This window comes from Plecotus auritus, assembly GCF_963455305.1.
Source record: "Plecotus auritus genome assembly, chromosome: 2".
Lineage (NCBI taxonomy): Eukaryota > Metazoa > Chordata > Mammalia > Chiroptera > Vespertilionidae > Plecotus > Plecotus auritus.
This window is the reverse complement of record NC_137771.1, coordinates 102,725,652-102,745,516: the sequence shown is the minus strand read 5'-3', so window position 1 is coordinate 102,745,516 and position 19,865 is coordinate 102,725,652. Positions and strand designations below refer to the sequence as shown.

The following is a 19,865-nucleotide window of genomic DNA, read 5'->3' as shown; positions in this document are numbered from 1 at the left end:
GCAGACAGCCTTAGTTTCCCATCAGCCCTGCCCTAATAGGCCCATGTCTCAGTGTCCCGTGGTAATCACTGCAAGCACCTCTGAGAGAAAGCCGCCCTCGAGTTCCGCCCGCTGCCAGACAGTCCAGTTTCTCCCCGAATGAGTCTGGGTCCCCAGAGTCTTGCCCAGAACTGGAGTTCAGCACAGCCGGGAGCTTTTGTCTCCCTCCTGCTTAAGAAAGCCAGCCACGCATTCAGTTGCCAGTTTTCTCTGCGCACGTGCGCGCGTCTCAGTACCTCTGCCTCCTGCAGCTCCTCTGAGTCTCAGTTTGCTTTTCCCTTTTCTTCTAGTTGTAGAATTTCCACTCAGCCAGCCTTGCTGTGGTTCTGGATGATGTCCATTTTGTCTTTTAGTTGTAGTTTTGAAATTGTTGTGTGAGGCAGCAGTTTAGGTGTTTACCTATGCCGCCATCTTGGTTTCTCCTGGGAGGGCAGGTAACAGAGAATGTGCTGGGCTGGCAGAATGTTCACGCAGGTGGGAAGTGAAGTTGTCCAAGATATAGGAGTAAAGAAAAGCACCGGGCCAGTGGTGAAGGTTCCATATCAGGGTCCTGGTCTCTTCACCTCTGCCTTGTACAGTCTTTGGGTCACTGGAACGTCATTCTCCTGCAGGACAGAGCCAGTGACACCTTCCTCCAGGGCAGCCGTGGGCAAACTACGGGCCGCGGGCCGGATCCGGCCCGTTTGGCTGTTCTATCCGGCCTGCGGAGCCGAAAGAGTGGAGGGTTCTCTTGCTGCCCCCTCCGCTCCTTTACTTTGAATTTATATTAGTTCACACAAACACTCCATCCATGCTTTTGTTCCGGCCCTCCGGTCCAGTTTAAGAACCCATTGTGGCCCTTGAGTCAAAAAGTTTGCCCACCCCTGCTCCAAGGCATGCTGTGAGGAGTGATGAAGTCACCTTACACTAATCAGAGGGCTTCTTTCTCCATCTGTTGGGGCATCCTTTTTCTCCACCACGCCCGCCCTCATTTAATGCAGATGTCACCAGAGCAGTGATTAAACCTCCTCTCATAGGCTGGGAGGGGGCACAGCCCGCGCAGCTGAGCCAGCTGCAGCAGTCACCGCTGCCCTCCATTCATTTCGCATATTAGGCTTTTATTATATAGGATAGCTTCCTTGATTCCGAGTTTTGAAAGGTAAATTAATTAACTTGCCCTTTGACCGCATTTGGGGCTAGTAATGGAGCTTTCTAATGGAAGAGTGGGCAACCCCAAAAGGCACTTTGGCAGGACCATAAGGTTCCTCAGGTAATTTCAAATTCTGGATCACAGCAACTGTGTGTCAGCTTTATAACTCTTTATGGGTCTTCTTTGTCCACTTGAAATGTCCTGTGTTTGCCACACTAGTATGGAGACTTCTGTGTCAGTATTTCTCAGCCTCTTTTCTATGATCTCCTCCCTTCCTCCATGACATTTCAATACCACAGATACATGTATATATGTTTCTATACTTGGGGGTGATGTCACCCATATTGAGGTTGCATGATCCCCATAATTCCAACTTGTTCACAGAGAAGCCCTTCAGTGAGAAAAGGGAGTGTGTAAGAGCTGGACCCAAGGGTGGTTCCCAGGCCCCATGCTTGTTTCCCGGTGACTCTAGGAGAACAGTTTAACCTCTCAGAGCCTTAGGGTCTTGATTGGTTAAAAGCAGATACCTGTGCCTAGCTAGTTGGGTGGGCTGCTGAGGGTCTGATAAGCTATTGCATGCTCAAGCTTGGTACAGAGCCTTCCCTTCAAAGGCATAGTGGCTTTTCTATCTTTCCTTCTCCCAATACAGATCGACCTCGCCATCGATGGTGCTGATGAAGTAGATGCTGATCTCAATCTCATCAAGGGTGGTGGGTGAGTATTGTGACTTTCTTGCTAAGGAGTATCTGCCAGTTAATTCTTAGCAAAGCAAAATGGATTGCAGAAGAAGCAAATTGCCACTGTGACGTACCCGAGTTTGTCTTTCTGATAGGATGCCAAGAGCTATGGCTGGAGAGCCAAATTGGCATTTCTGGTCATTAGTTGCAGAATTTGGTGACTAGGAACCTGGGCCTATTCTGTGAGATTATTCATCCTAACAGGTTCTCCATGTCCACATTCTTCTGTGATTTCAAGCTTTAAAATTATGTGAGCTAAACAAGCATGTTACTGGGGCTAGATTACTAGGTCTGTGGGCACCAGTGTGTGATCTTTGCTTTACAGCTGCTCTTACCTCTGAGTACTTAGTGATGTATGTAGTCATTCATTTAGAAAACATCAGGTGTTTCTTAAGTGGTGATTTGGGGGTTAGGAAAGGGTGAGTTGCAGAATTTCCTGTTCTGCTGGTTCTTATAATCAAGTAGAATCTGAAATGACACAAAATTTATTTAAAAGTTCATTGTGCTCTCTGCTTCATCACCCTGACTGTCAAATAGCCTATAAGCCAGATTCTTCCAAGCAAATAGCCTATAAGCCAGATTCTTCCAAGCTTACCTTTCTTCTCAAGCTATAGACCCCTCCCTATGCTCAGATGACATTTCCCTAAGCTTGGGACTTCCTCACATATGCATCGTAGATGGCATTTGGCCCGGTCTAACTGAGAACCATTGTCTCATATCTGGGTTTCTCCCAGACACAAGGTGGTCCATGTGGTGGAAAGAGTGTGTCTTAGCTTTGGCTGCCGTAACAAAACACCATAGCCTACCTGGGTGGCTGCAACAACAGAAATTTCTTAGTTCTTAAGGCTCTTTAACTGAAGGTGGCTGCCTTTTCACTGTGTCTTCACATGGTGAGGGGATAGAGTAAGTAAACTCTCTGATCATTAAGACTTTCATCTTACTGGACCAGGGCCGCACCCATATGATCTCATTTAACCATAATTACTTCCTTAGAGGCCCATCTCCAAATACAGTCACATGCAGGTTAGAGATTTAACTTTAGAATTTGGGTGGGACACAATTCAATTCATTGCATAGCAGGATGGGTCATGTCCTTTAAGAATTAAAAAGTGAGGTTCTCTTTAAGTACCAGAATTGAGTGAATTTGGATTTTCTGTATCTGACTAGTTCTCAAATCCAGTTTTTATCTTAGCCCTGTGTTTACTTTCTTCTTCCCATTCCCAGAGGCTGCCTGACCCAGGAGAAGATTGTGGCGGGCTATGCCAGTCGCTTCATCGTGATTGCTGACTTTAGGTATAGTGTTTAGTGTTCTGAACTGTCCACCAAGGAGGTAGTCAGACTTGGGCCTCATCTGCATTTTACAGAGGAGGAACTAGAGACCTGGAGGGACTGTCTGACTTTGAGACTCGTGCCTGGCAGTGTCGAGGAGTGTTACGATCTGCTTTCATGCTGAAGGGAGACATTGCTCTTTAAGTGTCCTTTGGAAGGAGGAGCAGCTTGTCTCCCTTGTCAACAGAGCATGTCCTCATATGTCACTCATTTGATCCTCCCAGGGAGCCTCAGAGGAAGCTAGGCAAGCACTGCCCACAGGCAGTGACTCAGCACACCCTGTTTCCTCCAGGGTCACGTGTGATTCCTGTTGTGGACAGTCTGACCCGTCTCTCAGGTTCTCCTTCAAGGAGTCTGGGAGAGGACTTATGCTGAGGCTGTTATTTTTTTTTTTAAGTATTTACTTGTGAAGTATAGTTGTGGGAAGAACATAAATAATAAACACCTGTATATCACACAAAACTAGTCATAATTAAATTTGCACATTTTTGTTATTGTTACTTCAGATGCATTTAAAACCTCTGTGTATTATCCCTGTTTGCCTCCTTTGCCATTTCACCATATAAATTAACACCATTCCTGAATTTGGTGTTATCTGTACCATTGAGCTTATTTATATTTATTGTAGTTTTTCACTCTGTTTCCAGGAAAGATTCAAAGAACCTTGGGGATCAGTGGCACAAGGGAATCCCCATCGAGGTCATCCCCATGGCTTATGTCCCAGTGAGCCGAGCTGTGACTCAGAAGTTCGGGGGTGTGGTTGAACTTCGAATGGCCGTCAACAAGGCAGTAAGTAGCGGTGAGGTTTCTTGAGGACAGTTCAGGGTCTCAGTATTGTGTCTGCATCAGTTCTGGGAAAGTCCTTGTATCCCCAGGCTCTCAGTGTACTCCTTCTGTTTCATTAGGTCCTCTGGGCCTGATGGGCAGCAAGCCTTTATTTACTTTAAATTGGTTTCTTTATTTGTAGAGTGCTTCTTTATTAGTTCCTATATTCAGACTCTTGTAGATAAGACTTAATGCAGTGTGTATCTTCTGTACAAGTGGGGAAACGATTCTTTCTCTCTGTCTCTTGTTGGGGCTGATACTCCTCGGGTGATCTGACCTTTGTACCTGAACCCTGGACCACTCTGATTAACATCTGCTAAACTGGGCTTTGGGGAAGCCCCTGGAGCATAAAGTTTTTCAGAGTTCATGGTATAATTTTCTGTTTTCCTCTTTTCTCATTCTGTGACAAAATTTGACAAGAAGTAGAATTTCTTGGGGGATGTGAACCCCTCCTTAGGAATAGATTCTAGATACTTAATCCTTCAGCTTCTAAGGTGGGTTACTCTGAACTTGTTTTTCTTACCCATAAATAAACAAAAAAGCAAAAGTAATGGTCTAAAAACTAACTATAGTGAAAAACATATTTACAGTCAAACCTCTGTGCTCAAAAGGCTCCCATCTCAAACAATTCAGTTCTTGACCAAGTTGTAACAAAACTTTAGTTCTTAACCTGACAACCCTTTTATGCTGATATATCAGCATGGAAAGCATCTCTCAGGCCACAAACAGAGGAGAGAATGTGCCAGTATGGGTCATTTTCACAATAAGCCTTGCCTTGTTAACATCTCAGGAAATTGTGCTGTGAATATTTTTGTGTTTTTTTTTTTAGCTTTTGTTACTGACAAAATGGACAGTTAGCACAATTTTAAAACATACGGTAAAGAGGCCATCAATAGTGCTCTTGTTGCTAAGGCTGTGAAAGTGCTCACAAAATGGAGAAACCAAGATGGCGGCATAGCTGAACACCTAAACTGCTGCCTCGCACAACAATTTCAAAACTACAGCTAAAAGACAGAACGGACATTATCCAGAACCACAGGAAAGCTGGCTGAGTGGAAATTCTACAACTAGAAGGAAAGAGAGGGGCACACGGAGACTCAGAGGAGCTGCAAAAGGCTGAGGTACGGAGACGCGCGCAGAGAGGACGGGCGGCTGAGTGCCTGGCTAGCTTTCTCTAGCGGGAGAGAGACGGAAGCTCCTGACTGCACTGAACCCCAGTTCTGGGCGAGACCCTGGGGTCCCAGACTCATACCAGGGGAGTCAGGAGTGTCGGGAAAAGAGAGGAGCACATGGAAACTCAGGGGAGCCGCGAAAGGCAGAGGTCTGGAGGCGCGCACAAGTGCTTGCAGAGAGGACTAACTGCTGAGTGTGCCGCTGGCTTTCTCTAGCAGGAGGAAGGCGGAAGCTCCCGACTGCGCTGAACTCCAGTTCCGACTGCACTGAACCCCAGTTCCGGGTGAGACCCTGGGGACCCAGACTCATACGGGGGGGAGTCTGGACTGTCGGGAAAAGAGAGGAGCGCACGGAAACTCAGGGGAGCTGCGAAAGGCAGAGGTCTGGAGGCGAGTGCGCGCAGAGAGGACTGACTGCTGAGTGTGCCGCTGGCTTTCTCTAGCGGGAGGAAGGCGGAAGCTCCCAACTGCGCTGAACTCCAATTCCAGGCGAGAATCTGGGAATCCAGATTCATTGGGGGAGAAACTGGACTGTCTGGCAGCAGGCGAAAATCGAGGGCGGCTTTCTCTAAGAGGTGCTTGCAGTGATTACCGAGGGACACTGAGACCCAGGGGCGTCATAGGGCAGGGCTGATGGGAAGCCAAGGCTGTCTGCTCAGCCCTGAGACTCCACCCCATCCAAACTGAGCACAGAGGCTTTTGCAATTTTGCAAGTCTTGTCTCATAAGGCTGTCTCCAGCACAGAAGTTCTCCCAGCATAGACACAGCTGATCCTCACAGCCAATTGGCCTGGAGGTCAATTCCTCCCAGTGATACCAACAACAATCAAGACTTAACTACAACAAGGCTGAGCACACAGTTCACAAAGGGGTGCACCAAGAGTGTCCACCTCAGGTAACTGGGGAGGCCGACCCACTGGGCCCTATAGGACACCTACCACACAAAGCTACTTGACCAACTCCGGGAAGCAGCGAAAATGCAGAGACAAAGAAACAGATCACAAACGAAAGAAATGGAGGAAAGCAAACGACTGGATGTAGAGTTCAAAACCACGGTTATAAGATTTTTCAAGAATTTTCTAGAAAAGGCTGATAAATTTAGCAAGACCTTCAAAGATATGAAAAAGGACCAACTAGAAATTAAACATACACTGACTGAAATAAAAAATATTATACAGAGACCCAATAGCAGACTAGAGGAACGCAAGAATCAAGTCAAAGATTTGAAATACAAAGAAGCAAAAAACACTCAGCCGGAAAAGCAAAAAGAAAAAATCCAAAAATATGAAGATCATGTAAGGAGCCTCTGGGACAACTTCAAGCGTACCAACATCCGAATTATGGGGGTGCCAGAAGAAGAGAGAGAGCAAGATACTGAAAACCTATTAGAAGAAATAATGACCGAAAACTTTCCCCACCTGTTGAAAGAAATAGACTTACAAGTCCAGGAAGTGCACAGAACCCCAAGCAAAAGGAATCCAAAGAGGACCACACCAAGACACATCATAATTAAAATGCCAAGAGCAAAAAGACAATATTAAAAGCAGCCAGAGAAAAACAGTTAATTACCTACAAGGGAGCACCCATACGATTGTCAGCTGATTTCTCAACAGAAACTATGCAGGCCAGACGGGAGTGGCAAGAAATATTCAAAGTGATGAATAGCAAGAACCTACAACCAATATTTCTCTACCCAGCAAAGCTATCATTAAGAATTGAAGGGCATCAGTGATAGCATTTTGGAGGTAAAGATGTGAAAAAGCGAAGATGCCACATACTGACCTCCTGAAAGACACCTGTAGAACCAGTGCTGAAAGTTATTCATTTAAGGCTAGTAGGGTGCTTCAAGTAAATTTAAGAAAACAAGTGTTTATAGATTAAGTAGTACATTATATAGTAGTACATGTACTGTATATAAGAAAGGTTAAAACGGAATCATTTATGGGTCTGGAAAGAATTAATGCAATTTACATTATTTCTAATGGGAAAAAAATGATTCAGTTTTCGAACAAATTACTTCTCCAACAGCCTTCTGGAATGAATGAAGTTTGAGAACTGATGTTCCACTGTATATAAAAAGCTTGTAGGATATAGAAAAGAAAGATTCTCTAAATCTTTCTTGGTACATTTTTATTTTTTTAAATCTATTTTTATTGATTTCAGAGAGGAAAGGAGAGGGAGAGAGATTGAGAGAGATAGAAACATCAATGATGAGAGAGAATCATTGATGGGTTGCCTCCTGCATGCTCCCCAGTAGGGATCGAGCCTGCAACCTGGGCATGTGCCCTGACTGAAATCGAACCATGACCTCCTGGTTCATAGGTTGATGCTCAACCACTGAGCTATGCTAGCTGGTCCATTTTTATTTTGATATGTTTTCTTCCTGGTGTTTTTGTGACTTAAAAATCATTGTCCTAATCATAGTGGTTGCATAGAGATCTGACTCTGGCTCCCTTTCTAGCTGAAAGGCCAGGAAGAGATTGTTAGAGGTTCTCCTTCATAACTGGGGTTATTCTAGACAAGAGCCTCAGCATCATGCCTTTGTGGACCTCTTAACTGAGCACCCACCCCTTCTCCTCCAGTCTGCAGGGGAGTCCTAGTTTCTTTGTCTTTGTAGTGATCTGTCAGCATTTGTGGTCCTAAACATTTTCTTGTGCCCAATCCTATTGAGGAATTCTGGATTAACTGCAACTACCTCCTACCTGTTTGACCTCAGAACCCATTTCTGCTTCTTTTTGATGGGGCTGCCTAATTGAATTGTGAAATAACATTGTCTCATTTTACATTATTGCTGGTACTTAATGGGAAGCTCTGAGAATATCGTGCCATGTTGGTAGCTAAGAAGTATTAAACTCTCACTGTGAGCATTCACTGTGGTAAATGCTTACCCATGTGGTTTATACCTAAGCAGCCTTGTAAAGTATCACAAGCTCCCTTTCTGCAGTTGAGGAATCTGAGGCTCACAGGAGTCAGTGGCTCCTCTAAGGTCTACACTCAAGTCCTGACCTCAAAGCTTTTGCTCGGTACTGCTTCACAACACTTCCTTCTGGAAAGCATGAGGTGGGAGTACTGCTTGGAGTGGGTTAGTTAGGATAAGTGTCTTTGGTTATTGGTTCCACTTTCCTGCCCCTCTCTACCTACCTGTATCTTCATCCTTGGAAAATGTGGAAAATTACTTCCTAGGGTCCCGTGGTGACGGATAATGGGAATTTTATCCTGGACTGGAAGTTTGATCGGGTGCACAAATGGAGTGAAGTGAACACAGCTATCAAAATGACCCCAGGTAATATGGGTGGTGGTCACCCTCCCCTCATAGAGCCTTTCCTCCCAAGACCTTTGCTTAAGCAGTAGGGGAAAAGGACTCCATTCACCCACATTCATTAATACAGACCACAGGCAAGATATTGTGCCATGTGTTATAGAAATGATCCCATCTACAGAATATGGAATAAACCAGAGGAAAACTTTGTGGTTGTATAGAGTCATACCTGCAAATAAGATGGCATTTGCTAAATTCTGTAGAGGAATACCAAGAGTCTGTAGTGTACAAGGTTGCGTCTTTTGGGGAGTGTGGGGAAGTTCCATGAATAGAAGTAGTTTTTGAGCTATGCCTCAGCATAGTGTAATCTGGACCCTGAACTGAGTGTTTATAGGTGTCTCCTTTGACTCCCACTTAGATTGCATAGTTATAGAGTGGACACAGATTGAGGAAGGTTAAAGGATGTGCCCAAAAGGCCACAGTACCAAAACGGGAGTCCCAGGTGGCCTCTAGGCCTGAACTTTTAGTCCTTATTTCTTTGAGAGCCAGGTCACAGAGGGGCTGTTGACATGAACATTTGGAGCAGTGAAGAACCATAGGTCTGGGCCGGGTAAGGCTGGGTGGGCAGTGTAGAGGTGAGTTATGAGTGTGTATTGGAGGAGCTATTAAGTACTCATATAAGGGGATCAAAAGAAGGAGGGAGAGCTGGGAAATATTAGTCTTACATATTGAGAGACTAACGTTCTAGCTGCCAATATTCCATGACATGGAATATTCTAGGCCCAGAACTGGCTAATGTGGCAGAGAAGGTCAGTTTAGCATATGATAATGGCTGGGTAGATCTTGGAACAGACTACTAGAGCACAGGCCCTGACCCAGCCCTGCTCCATCAGCATGGCCCCGGTGTGGTTAGTTCAGCCGTGGGCAAACTACGGCCCGCGGGCCGGATCCAGCTGTTCTATCCGGTTCTCTTGCACTCCCCTCCGCTCCTTTACTTTGAATTTATATTAGTTCACACAAACACTCCATCCATGCTTTTGTTCCGGCCCTCCGGTCCAGTTTAAGAACCCATTGTGGCCCTCGAGTCTCAAAAAGTTTGCCCACCCCTGGGTTAGTTACTGTCCCTTCTCTGTAAAAGGCTCATTCTAATACCTAACCTCACAGGATGTTGGGAGGATTGAGTTAAAACACAAGGCAGTGTTTAATGAATGAAAGAAAAGATATTCACCATTAATTAATGCTAAATTTTAAAGTATCCATGGTATTTGGGATTGAAAATGGTGTCAGTATATGTCATGTAATAAAGAGCTAATTCTTCCACCCTTACTTTAGTTCACTATTTTAGGCTTCCACTGAGTATTTTTTTACCAGGTTTCTGTATATATAAAAAGGCAGTGACTGTATCGACCGAAGGCTTGACCAAACACTGGAAGTCAGTCCTGCAGTCAGTGCTGGGTTGCCTTGGCGACCCAACACTGACTGCTACTGCAGGCGTGGTGACCCAGCACTGACTGCTGAGGGGGCTGCAGATTAGGCCCTGAGAGAGGCCTGGAGAGAGAAGCAGGGTCTGATCCGTAGCCTCCATGGCAGCTGTTGATCAGCCCTTGCCTCTCTCTTTCTCTATGGGCCTTCTAGCAGTGCGCCTCTTATTTCTCTCCAGGCCCCTGTGGGGACTGCTGATCAGCCCCACCTCTCTGATCAGGCCCGGAGATGCTGACTGGCATAGAAACCGACCAATCAGAACCAAATCTGGGTGAACTGCGAGGAGCCAGTGGCTGCCTAGGAGGCGGAGCTTTTGATGCTGACTGGTATAGAAACTGACTAATCAGAACCTAATCTGGGTGAACGGCGAAGGCAGAACCTAAGGTGGGGGCTGAGGAGGGGTTTTAAGGCATTTGGGGGCAAGATCAAGCCGGCAGAGGTGGGCAGTTTGGGGCGAGATCAGGCCAGCAGAGGAGGGCAGTTTGGGGTGAGATCAGGCTGGCAGGGGAGGGTTATTGGGGGTGAGATCAAGCCAGCAGGGGAGGGCAGTTGGGGGAGAGATCAGGCCTGCAGGGCAGGGCAGTTGGGGGCAAGATCAGGTCAGCGGGGGAGGGCAGTTGGGGGCGATCAGGCAGGCAGAGGCAGTTAGGGGTAATTAGGCCAGCAGGGGAGGGCAGTTGGGGGCAAGATCAGGCTGGCAGGGGAGAACAGTCGGGGGCGAGATCAGGCCAGCAGGGGAGGGCAGTTAGGGGTGATCAGGCAGGCAGGCAGATAAGTTAGGGGTGATCGTTCAGACAGGCAGAGGGGTTAGGGGCAATTAGGTAGGGGCAGTTAGGGGCGATCAGGCAGGCAGGTGAGCTGTTAGGAGCCAGTGGTCCCAGATTGTGAGAGGGTTGTCCCCCAAGGGTTCCCTGATTGAGAGGGTGCAGACTGGGCTGAGGGACCCCCCCAGCCCCTGTGCACGAATTTTGTGCACTGGGCCACTAGTTTTTAAATAAAAAAATTTGTTGAATTATGCTTATTCTCTCAGTGTTATGTTTTTAGTGGAAGAACTAAAGAGCCAAGAAGCAGGAAGAAGATAAGACATAGAGGTCACTGTTAGTACAATAAGAGGATTTGCCTTAATGATAGTACAGGCAACCCAGGGGGCAGGTAGGAAACAGCTTGCCACTGTCAGCACTGCTCCTTTGCAGGAAGGTCTCCCAGTCCCACTGTGTGTCTCTGCTGCTCCTGGTCAGACCTTTGTTGGCTTATTGAGGCACTGAGATGTCCTTTGTGAGAAAATTTCTTCTCTACTTTGCTCTTCACCTCAAGTACAAGTCACAGCCTAGAGATTGTTAAAATTTTAAGAACTTAAAGGGAAGAAAATGAAAAAAAAAAGAGGCTATATATGAAATTATTAGTACAGTGCGACCAGGATCATCTATGTGATTTGTTTTTGTTTTTTTCCTCTTCCCAATTTGGCCCATTGTAATACTTGCTGCTGGACCAAGATCAAGGTAGGAGAAGCAGGGCAAGTTTCCCTTTCTGTCCCTGTCACCTACCTTGTCCCATGTGATATCATAAGGTCACTTAGAGGATAGCTGAACCATGCATCCCCTTGGATGTTTCATTGGGTTATACTTAGAGAAGACAGGCTCTATAGAAGGGTCAGAGCTGCTGGGGTTCTTTCCCCATGTCCATCCTGAGCCATCTCTGCCCTTCATACATGAGGAGACCTTAGACTGCTGCCATTCATCTCTGCTCTTTTTTTAAAATATATTTTATTGATATTTTACAGAGAGGAAGGGAGAGGGATAGAGAGTTAGAAACATCGATGAGAGAGAAACATCGATCAGCTGCCTCCTGCACACCCCCCACTGGGGATGTGCCCGCAACCACAGTACATGCCCTTGACCGGAATCGAACCTGGGACCCTTGAGTCCGCAGGCCGACGCTCTATCCACTGAGCCAAACCGGTTTCGGCTCTGCTCTTTTTTTGAAACATTTTCTGAACCTGGTTTGACTTTCTCCTGGGTCACCTTGTATTACAGAAATTTGAAAAGGATGGGTCTTGAGTGGCCACTTGGCTTATCTTTGTGAGGCTCCAGTCATGTTCGCATAGTTCAGTTCCAGGGACCTTTGTGTTTCAGCAGATTTATTTTCTACCTGGTGGCTTTTCATTGAAAATAACTGGTTTTATTGGGGGTGTCTTTATTTTTTAAAAATTTTTTGGTTAATCCTTATCTGAGGATATTTTTCCATTGATTTTTAGAGAGAGTAGAAGGGCGGGGGAGAGACAGAGAGAGAGAAACATTGATGTGAACACATTGATTGGTTGCCTCCAACAAGCACCCTGAACAGGGCCAGGGATTGAGCCTGCAACCGAGGTACGTGCCCTGGAATTGAACCTAGGACCCTTCATTTCCTCAGGCTGAAGCTCTATCCACTGAGCCAAACAGGCTAGGGCTTGGGGGTGTCTTTAGAAGTTTAATATTATTTATTCTTTTGAATTTACATAGTTTAATATTATAAGAGTAAACAGTGAAGAATCTCTTTCTTCTACCTCTCCAACTTTTCTTGTCTGCAGGCAGCCAGTGTTACCAAAATTGTGTCCTTGAGTCATTCTTCTGTAAACAAATCAACCCTCCCTGGCCTCAGCCCTTTTACACAAGTGGAAGCACACTAGATACAGGTTTTGCTTCCTAGTTTTTCCTGTCTTAGAGATTAATACAGAATAGTCAATAGAGCTTCCTTATTCTCTTTAAAATAACTGCATGACTCACCCTCCTGACTCTGTGGCCCCACCCTGCCATGCTCACACCTTGCTGGCTGCAGCCAGCCTGGGCTCCTGCTGCAGTCTTTTTTTTTTTAATTTAATAAATCTTTATTGTTCAGATTATTGCAATTGTTCCTCTTTTTTCCCCCGTAGCTCCCCTCCACCTGGTTCCCACCCCACCCTCTGCCCTTACGTCCCCCCGACTGTCCTCATCCATAGGTGTATGATTTTTGTCCAGTTTCTTCCCGCACCCCCCACACCCCTTTCCCCCCAAGTATTGTCAGTCCACTCCCTTTCTATGCCCCTGATTCTATTATATTCACCAGTTTATTCTGTTCATCAGATTTTTTTATTCACTTGATTTTTAGGTTCACTTGTTGATAGATATGTATTTGTTCATAATTTTTATCTTTACCTTTTTCTTCTTCTTAAAGAATATCTTTCAGCATTTCATATAATACTGGTTTGGTGGTGATGAACTCCTTTAGCTTTTTATTATTTATGAAGCTCTTTATCTGACTTTCCATTCTGAATGATAACTTTGCTGGGTAGAGAAATCTTGGTTGTAGATTCTTGCTATTCATAACTGTGAATATTTCTTGCCACTCCCTTCTGGCCTGCATAGTTTCTGCTGAGAAATCAGCTGACAATCGTATGGGTGCTCCCTTGTAGGTAATTAACTGTTTTTCTCTGGCTGCTTTTAAGATTCTCTCTTTGTCTTTTGCTCTTGGCATTTTAATTATGATGTGTCTTGGTGTGGTCCTCTTTGGATTCCTTTTGTTTGGGGTTCTGTGTGCTTCCTGGACTTGTAAGTCTATTTCTTTCACCAGGTGGAGGAAATTTTCAGTCATTATTTCTTCAAATAGGTTTTCAGTATCTTGCTCTCTCTCTTCTTCTGGCACCCCCATAATTCGGATGTTGGTACACTTGAAGTTGTCCCAGAGGCTCCTTACATGATCTTCATATTTTTGGATTCTTTTTTCTTTTTGCTTTTCTGGTTGAGTGTTTTTTGCTTCTTTGTATTTCAATTCTTTGACTTGATTCTTGCGTTCCTCTAGTCTGTGTTGGGTCTCTGTATAATGTTTTTTATTTCAGTCAGTGTATGTTTAATTTCTAGTTGGTCCTTTTTCATATCTTCGAGGGTCTCGCTAAATTTATCGGCCTTTTCTAGAAAATTCTTGAAAAACCTTATAACCGTGGTTTTGAACTCTATATCCAGTCGTTTGCTTTCCTCCATTTCTTTCATTTGTGATCTGTTTCTTTGTCTCCGCATTTCGTTGCTTCCCTGAGTTGATAGAGTGGCTTTGTGTGCCAGGTGTCCTATAGGGCCCAGTGGGTCGGCCTCCCCAGTTACCTGAGATGGACACTCTTGGTGCACCCCTTTGTGGGCTGTGTGCACAGTCTTGTTGTCGTTAAGCCTTGATTGTTGTTGGTATCACTGGGAGGAATTGACCTCCAGGCCAATTGGCTGTGAGGATCAGCTGTGTCTAAGCTGGGAGAACTTCTGTGCTGGAGATACCCTTATGAGACCATGCTTGCAAAAGCCTCTGTGCTCAGCTTGGATGGGGCGGAGCAGACAAATTGGTTTCCCGTCAGCCCTGCCCTAATAGGCCCCTGTGTCACAGTGTCCCGTGGTAATTGCTGCACACACCTCTGAGAGAAAGCCGCCCTCGAGTTCCGCCTGCTGCCAGACAGTCCAGTTTCTCCCCAAATGAGTCTGGGTCCTGTCAGAGTCTCGCCCGGAACTGGAGTTCAGTGCAGTCGGGAGCTTTTGTCTCCTTCCCGCTTGAGAAAGCCAGCCGTATACTCAGTTGCCCACCCTCTCCGCGCGCGCCTCGGTACCTCTGCCTTCCGCAGTTCTTCTTAGTCTCAGTGTGCTTTTCTCTTTCCTGACAGACCAGTTTCACCACATATGAGTCTGGGTCCCCAGAGTCTTGCCCGGAACTGGAGTTCAGTGCAGTCGGGAGCTTTTGTCTCCCTCCCACTTGAGAAAGCCCGCTGAGCACTCAATTGCCAGTCCTCTCTGCGCACGCATGTCTCAGTACCTCTGCCTCCTGCAGCTCCTTTGAGTCTCAGTGTGCTTTTCTCTTTCTTTCTAGTTGTAGAATTTCCACTCAGCCAGCCTTGCTGTGGTTCTGGATGATGTCCGTTTTTTCTTTTAGTTGTAGTTTTGAAATTATTGTGCGAGGCAGCACTTTAGGTGTTTACCTAGGCCGCCATCTTGGTTTTTCCTGCAGTCTTTCTTGAGGGACTCTCAAGGAGGGCCCGAAGACTCAGGGGGTGTTGGAGACACATAGGGAGAGACTTAGTTGTGTGGCTTTCAAGTGAAGACCATTATTCCCTGCACACACTGACTGGTCACTGTTCCTGTGCAGAGCACTCCCTCTGCATGAACAATTCTTACTCTGTTTTAGCCTGATGAACTATGCTGGCCTCACTTTGATAACTCCTTGAGACCCTGCCTTAGAACAAAGGTTTATGGGCACCTGGCAGGGTGGCAGCTGGACTTGGATACCCTTACACTTTTGCTGAGTTCCCTCAATCTCAGCACTGGCACTGATATTGAATCCTGTATAGATCTGGAGAATACCTATTGTTGCTACCTGGTGACTCTCTGAGAACTTGCCTCATGTAACTCATGCAGCGCTGGCTATTTTAGTGGCTGAGTTAAACAGGCAGCCAGCTGGTGGAGCTGGGTCTTGGGTGCTGTGTCTTTTGCTGACCTGCCCCAGGCTCAGTTCTGGTGGTAGGTATTCTGCCTCAGGCCCAGCTTGGCTCTTCCCATATGCACTGATGCCCAGCAGAGGCAGCCACTAACTACGGATTGCTTTGGAGCTCTAAATAGGCAGTCATAGGTAGCAACTGGCATTGACCTATACCAGTGTTTCTCCCAAGAGGCCCCAGAACCAGTACATCCAGTGTCAGGCTTCAGACCACATCTGAACACAAGAAATTAGCTCCACAAGTGACACACCCAGAGGGAGATCTTTGCAGATAACAGCCCCTCCTGAGGCACATTCTGCCTTGTGGGTCAGCCCCCACACAGTACCTCATATACTATGGTTGCATTCAACACTCACAGTTAGCCAGCCCAAGGGTCATCCCTACACATAGCCAGCCCAAGGGTCATCAGCAGTCAAGACTCAACTAAAACAGGAGGGTTCATATAACCCACACAAGGGACATTCCTAGAGCACCTAACTCAGGTGATCAAGGAGACTGTGCTGTTGAGCCCCACAGGACACCTACTACATAAGGCCATCTTACCAAGAATGGGAGACAGCAGTTCAGCCTAATACACAGAAACGAATACAGCAAGGCAGCCAAAATGTGGAGACAAAGAAACATGCCCCAAATGCAAGAACAGGAGAAATATTCAGAAAAAGAACTAAATGAAATGGAGGCAAGTAATCTACCAGATAGAGAGTTCAAAACAATGGTTATAAGGATGGTCAAGGAACTTAGGGGAAGAATAGATGAACTCAGTGAGAACTTAAAGAGATAGTAAGCATAAAAAATGACATAGAAATCACAAAGAATTTGTCTGAAATGAAGAATACAATAACAAATGAATACATTAGAAAGAATCAGCAGCAGATTAGATGAAGCAGAGGATTAAATCAGCGATTTGGAAGACAAGGTAGCAGAAAACATCCAATTAGAAACAAAAAGTAGATTAGAGGATAATTTAAAGGGACCACTGGGACAACATGAAGCATAACAACATCCGTATCATACGGGTACTAGAAAAGAGAGTAAGGAATTGAGTATGTATTTGAAGAAATAATGACTGAATACTTCTCTAACTTGGTGTAGGATATAGATACACAAGTCCAGGAAACACAGAGTCCCAAACAAGATGACCCCAATGATGTAAAGGTTAAAGACAAAGAGAAAATATTAAAAGCAGCAAGAGAAAAGCAGTTAAGTTACCTTCAAGGGAACTCCCATAAAACTGTCAGCTGATTTCTCAACAGAAACTTTTCAGGCCAGAAGGGATTATCAAGAAATACTCAAAGTGATGAAATGCAAGGACCTTCAGCCTAGACAAGTCTACCCAGCAAGGCTATCATCTAAAATCAAAGGAGAAATAAAGAGCTTCCCAGACAAGAAAAAGCTAAAGGAGTTTATCACCACTAAACCAGTGTTATAAAATAATGTGTAACATTTCATTTTATAAGTATTGCATATTTTATTTACCCAGCTCTCCATTAGGGGATATTTGTTTCCAGTCCTTTGCTAGAAGGGAGTCACTAGATCAAAGGATAAGTGTGTCTTGTGTTCTAGATGGTGTTGAATTGCTCTGCATGGATTGTACCAATTTACCTAATGGCACCTTATGCAGGTGCCACTTTCCCCATTAAACTTTTTTCTGATACTTGAACACTATTATTTCATTGTAGCATATGTGCATATAGTTGACCCTTGAACAACACAGGATTCAAACTGTGTGAGTCCACTTATATGCAGATTTTTCAGTTAACATTAGTGGTTGAAATCCATGCTGCCCAAAGGTTAGTCCAGCTTATGCAGAGGGCCAACTGTAGTTATACTTCAGTCTTCTGCTCTAAGGGAGGTTGGCACCCAATTGTTTAGGGTTAACTGGATGATGTAAATATTTTCAGTACAGGTTGCTCACACTTGTAGTTAGTTCTTATTGCTGAATAGTATTCCATCATATTTATGTGTGTGAAAGAAAGTTTGCATATTCATTCTGCTCTTTTTTTAAAATTTATTTTATTGGGTTTTTACAGAGAGGGAGAGGGATAGAGAGTTAGAACATCGATGAGCGAGAAACATCGATCAGCTGCCTCCTGCACACCCCCTACTGAGGATGTGCCCGCAACCAAAGTACATGCCCTTGACCGGGATCGAACCTGGGACCCTTCAGTCCACAGGCCGACGCTCTATCCACTGAGCCAAACGGGCTAGGGCATTCATTCTGCTCTTGATGAGCAGAGGATTTGGGTGTTTCCAGTTTTTAGCTACTAGGGAAAGTACTGCTGTGAACATTCTTGTACATGTTTTTTGATGACCATATGTATTCCTAACAGTTGCTTATATAACGAGTAGAATTGCTGGATCATTAGGTATGAATATGTTTGGCTTTAGAGAATATATCAACAAACATTTTCCAAAGTGGTTTGCCAATTACTCCCTCTGTTCACGTGTAGAAAAGTCTTTTTCATCCTCATCAAATTTCATCCTACTCTTTCTTGGGGAGCAGTTGGTGGGGTCTTATAGTTATAATTTGCATTCCTTTTTGTCTTGTTTGACCCCCATTTTTCATGTTTATTTGCCATTTTGGATAACTTTTTTTTGTGGAGAATCTCCTGAGTCTTTTGCCCATTTTTCTGCTAGGTTGTCTGTCTTCTGACTGATTTGGAGAGTTGCTTATAGAATTTGATGGAGGTCTTTGGTTGTATATACACACTGCAAATATCCTCTTGGGCTCTGGGAAAACCTGTAAGGCTGACAGTGTGATTTAGAGTACCTGGGAATGGTTATGTAGAGTAGTCATGGGAGACCTTTCAACTGGAAAATGACTTGTCATATGGCATCTGGAGAACAGAGAAGAGGCAGCTTTGAAGCTCTCAAAGATGACTAGTGCAGACAAAGGGAGCAGCATGACCAAAGGCTCTGAGCAGAAGAGAGCTTGCTATATATGGGCGTAGAAAGCAGGGGAGAAAGGAATTGTAAGAGGAAATAATGAGAATCTCTTTTCATTTGTCCAGTGTTGCTGATGGTCGCTGCTCCTACTGAACCTGAGATCCTTGATTCTTTTCTTGCCTTGGGAAGCTGAAACTTAATGTTTCCTTCTGTCCTTTGTCCTGCAGGTGTGGTGGACACTGGTCTGTTCATCAACATGGCTGAGAGGGTCTACTTCGGGATGCAGGACGGCTCAGTGAACATGCGGGAGAAGCCTTGCTGCTGATGCTACAGGTGTGCAGTGTGCTCACTTGGAATCCCTGCCCACAGCAGGTGGACACGCCTCTCCCGGAGCCTTTGCCTTAATGTATCTGTGCCAGGGTCCTGCTGGCAGGGTGGGGTGGGGTGGGGAGTGAAATCCAGCCTTCTTGTATTGTTATTAAATGTCTTTTTTAAAAAGAGAAGTATAAACATATATTTTTACTATTAAAAATGCTGTGTTTTTAAAATAAGGTACAACTTGATTTCATGTTTTATATAAAGCATTTACCAAAATAAAAAGAGGGGGACTGTCTTTTAAACTTTTAACGTGAGCCTGCTGTTTAAGCTTCTGAATATTGAGTTTGGTGAATTATGTAAATCAGAATTTTTCTTTAAACTGATAAAGGAAGGGCCCAGCAGCAGTGCTTCCCTGACACCTTACTGGAAGCATGAGAGCTCACTTTTCTTCCTCGCTCCTTCCTGGGATTCAGTTTTGTTGTGATTACGCACAGTACTTGTTGTACTTTTCAAGGTGTGGTTTACAGAAGTAGGGTGTGGTGTGCAGTGATTGTAAACTTTCAGGGAGAAACTGGTGGTTCTGTGAAGGCCAGGGCTTCACTCGGAACCCTGCTATTGGAAGCAGGTGGCCAGAAGCACTTGAAATGAGACACTTTTAAATGCTTGTCTTTTTGTTGTTAGTATTTTACCTGTTCCTTTATTATTACTTGCATGGCTCAGCATCAGAAGTTCTTACCTCTTTATATTGTTTGAGGGTTGGAATAAAAAATATGGTGCCATTCTTAGCCTTTGTCTTTACTATAGAATTTGCAGCAGTTTTGTGGTCAAGTAGAAATCCATTTTGCTCACCCGGTTTACATTGGATCTCTGATAAGGGGTGGAATTTACTCAAGAAATCTTGAGCCAAAGAGTAGGTAAATATTTCCTTTATTTCTGAGAGAGCTTGGTGTCAATTTTATTTTGTTAGTTGAGTATAGCACAGCTAAACAAATCACAAATTATTCCCAAGTTTTATATTAGTGAAACCTTTAGTTGTGGCAGCTGACAAGCAGTGACATGGGTGACCTGAATTTCACCTTTATTCCCTCCACTGTAGTCTTCATTGTGTGCCCAGTGAGCAGTGACTTGTTCAGACAGCCTCATAGACAGGAGAGGCTGTGAGCACTCAGTGGTAAGTCTCATGGGACGGGGGGGACTCATCTGAGAAC

The 19,865-nt window shown here is 45.0% G+C and overlaps 1 protein-coding gene across 3 annotated transcripts in view; it reads left to right on the top strand.

Moving 5' to 3' along the window:
* The window catches only part of RPIA (ribose 5-phosphate isomerase A), a 37,442-nt gene extending 18,006 nt beyond the window's left edge, over nt 1-19,436 (top strand). Inside the window, exons 5-9 of one of the 3 annotated variants that reach the window (XM_080658188.1) lie at nt 1,818-1,882; nt 3,130-3,198; nt 3,882-4,023; nt 8,414-8,513; nt 18,567-19,436. In XM_080658188.1, coding sequence (XP_080514314.1) covers nt 1,818-1,882; nt 3,130-3,198; nt 3,882-4,023; nt 8,414-8,513; nt 18,567-18,664 — 474 coding nt within the window. In that variant the 3' untranslated portion in view covers nt 18,665-19,436. Of the gene's footprint in view, nt 1-1,817; nt 1,883-3,129; nt 3,199-3,881; nt 4,024-8,413; nt 8,514-10,149; nt 10,989-18,566 lie in introns of those variants that run through there. The other 2 variants (XM_080658189.1, XM_080658190.1) reach the window with 2 other exon arrangements.
* Nucleotides 19,437-19,865: the final 429 nt, after the last annotated feature.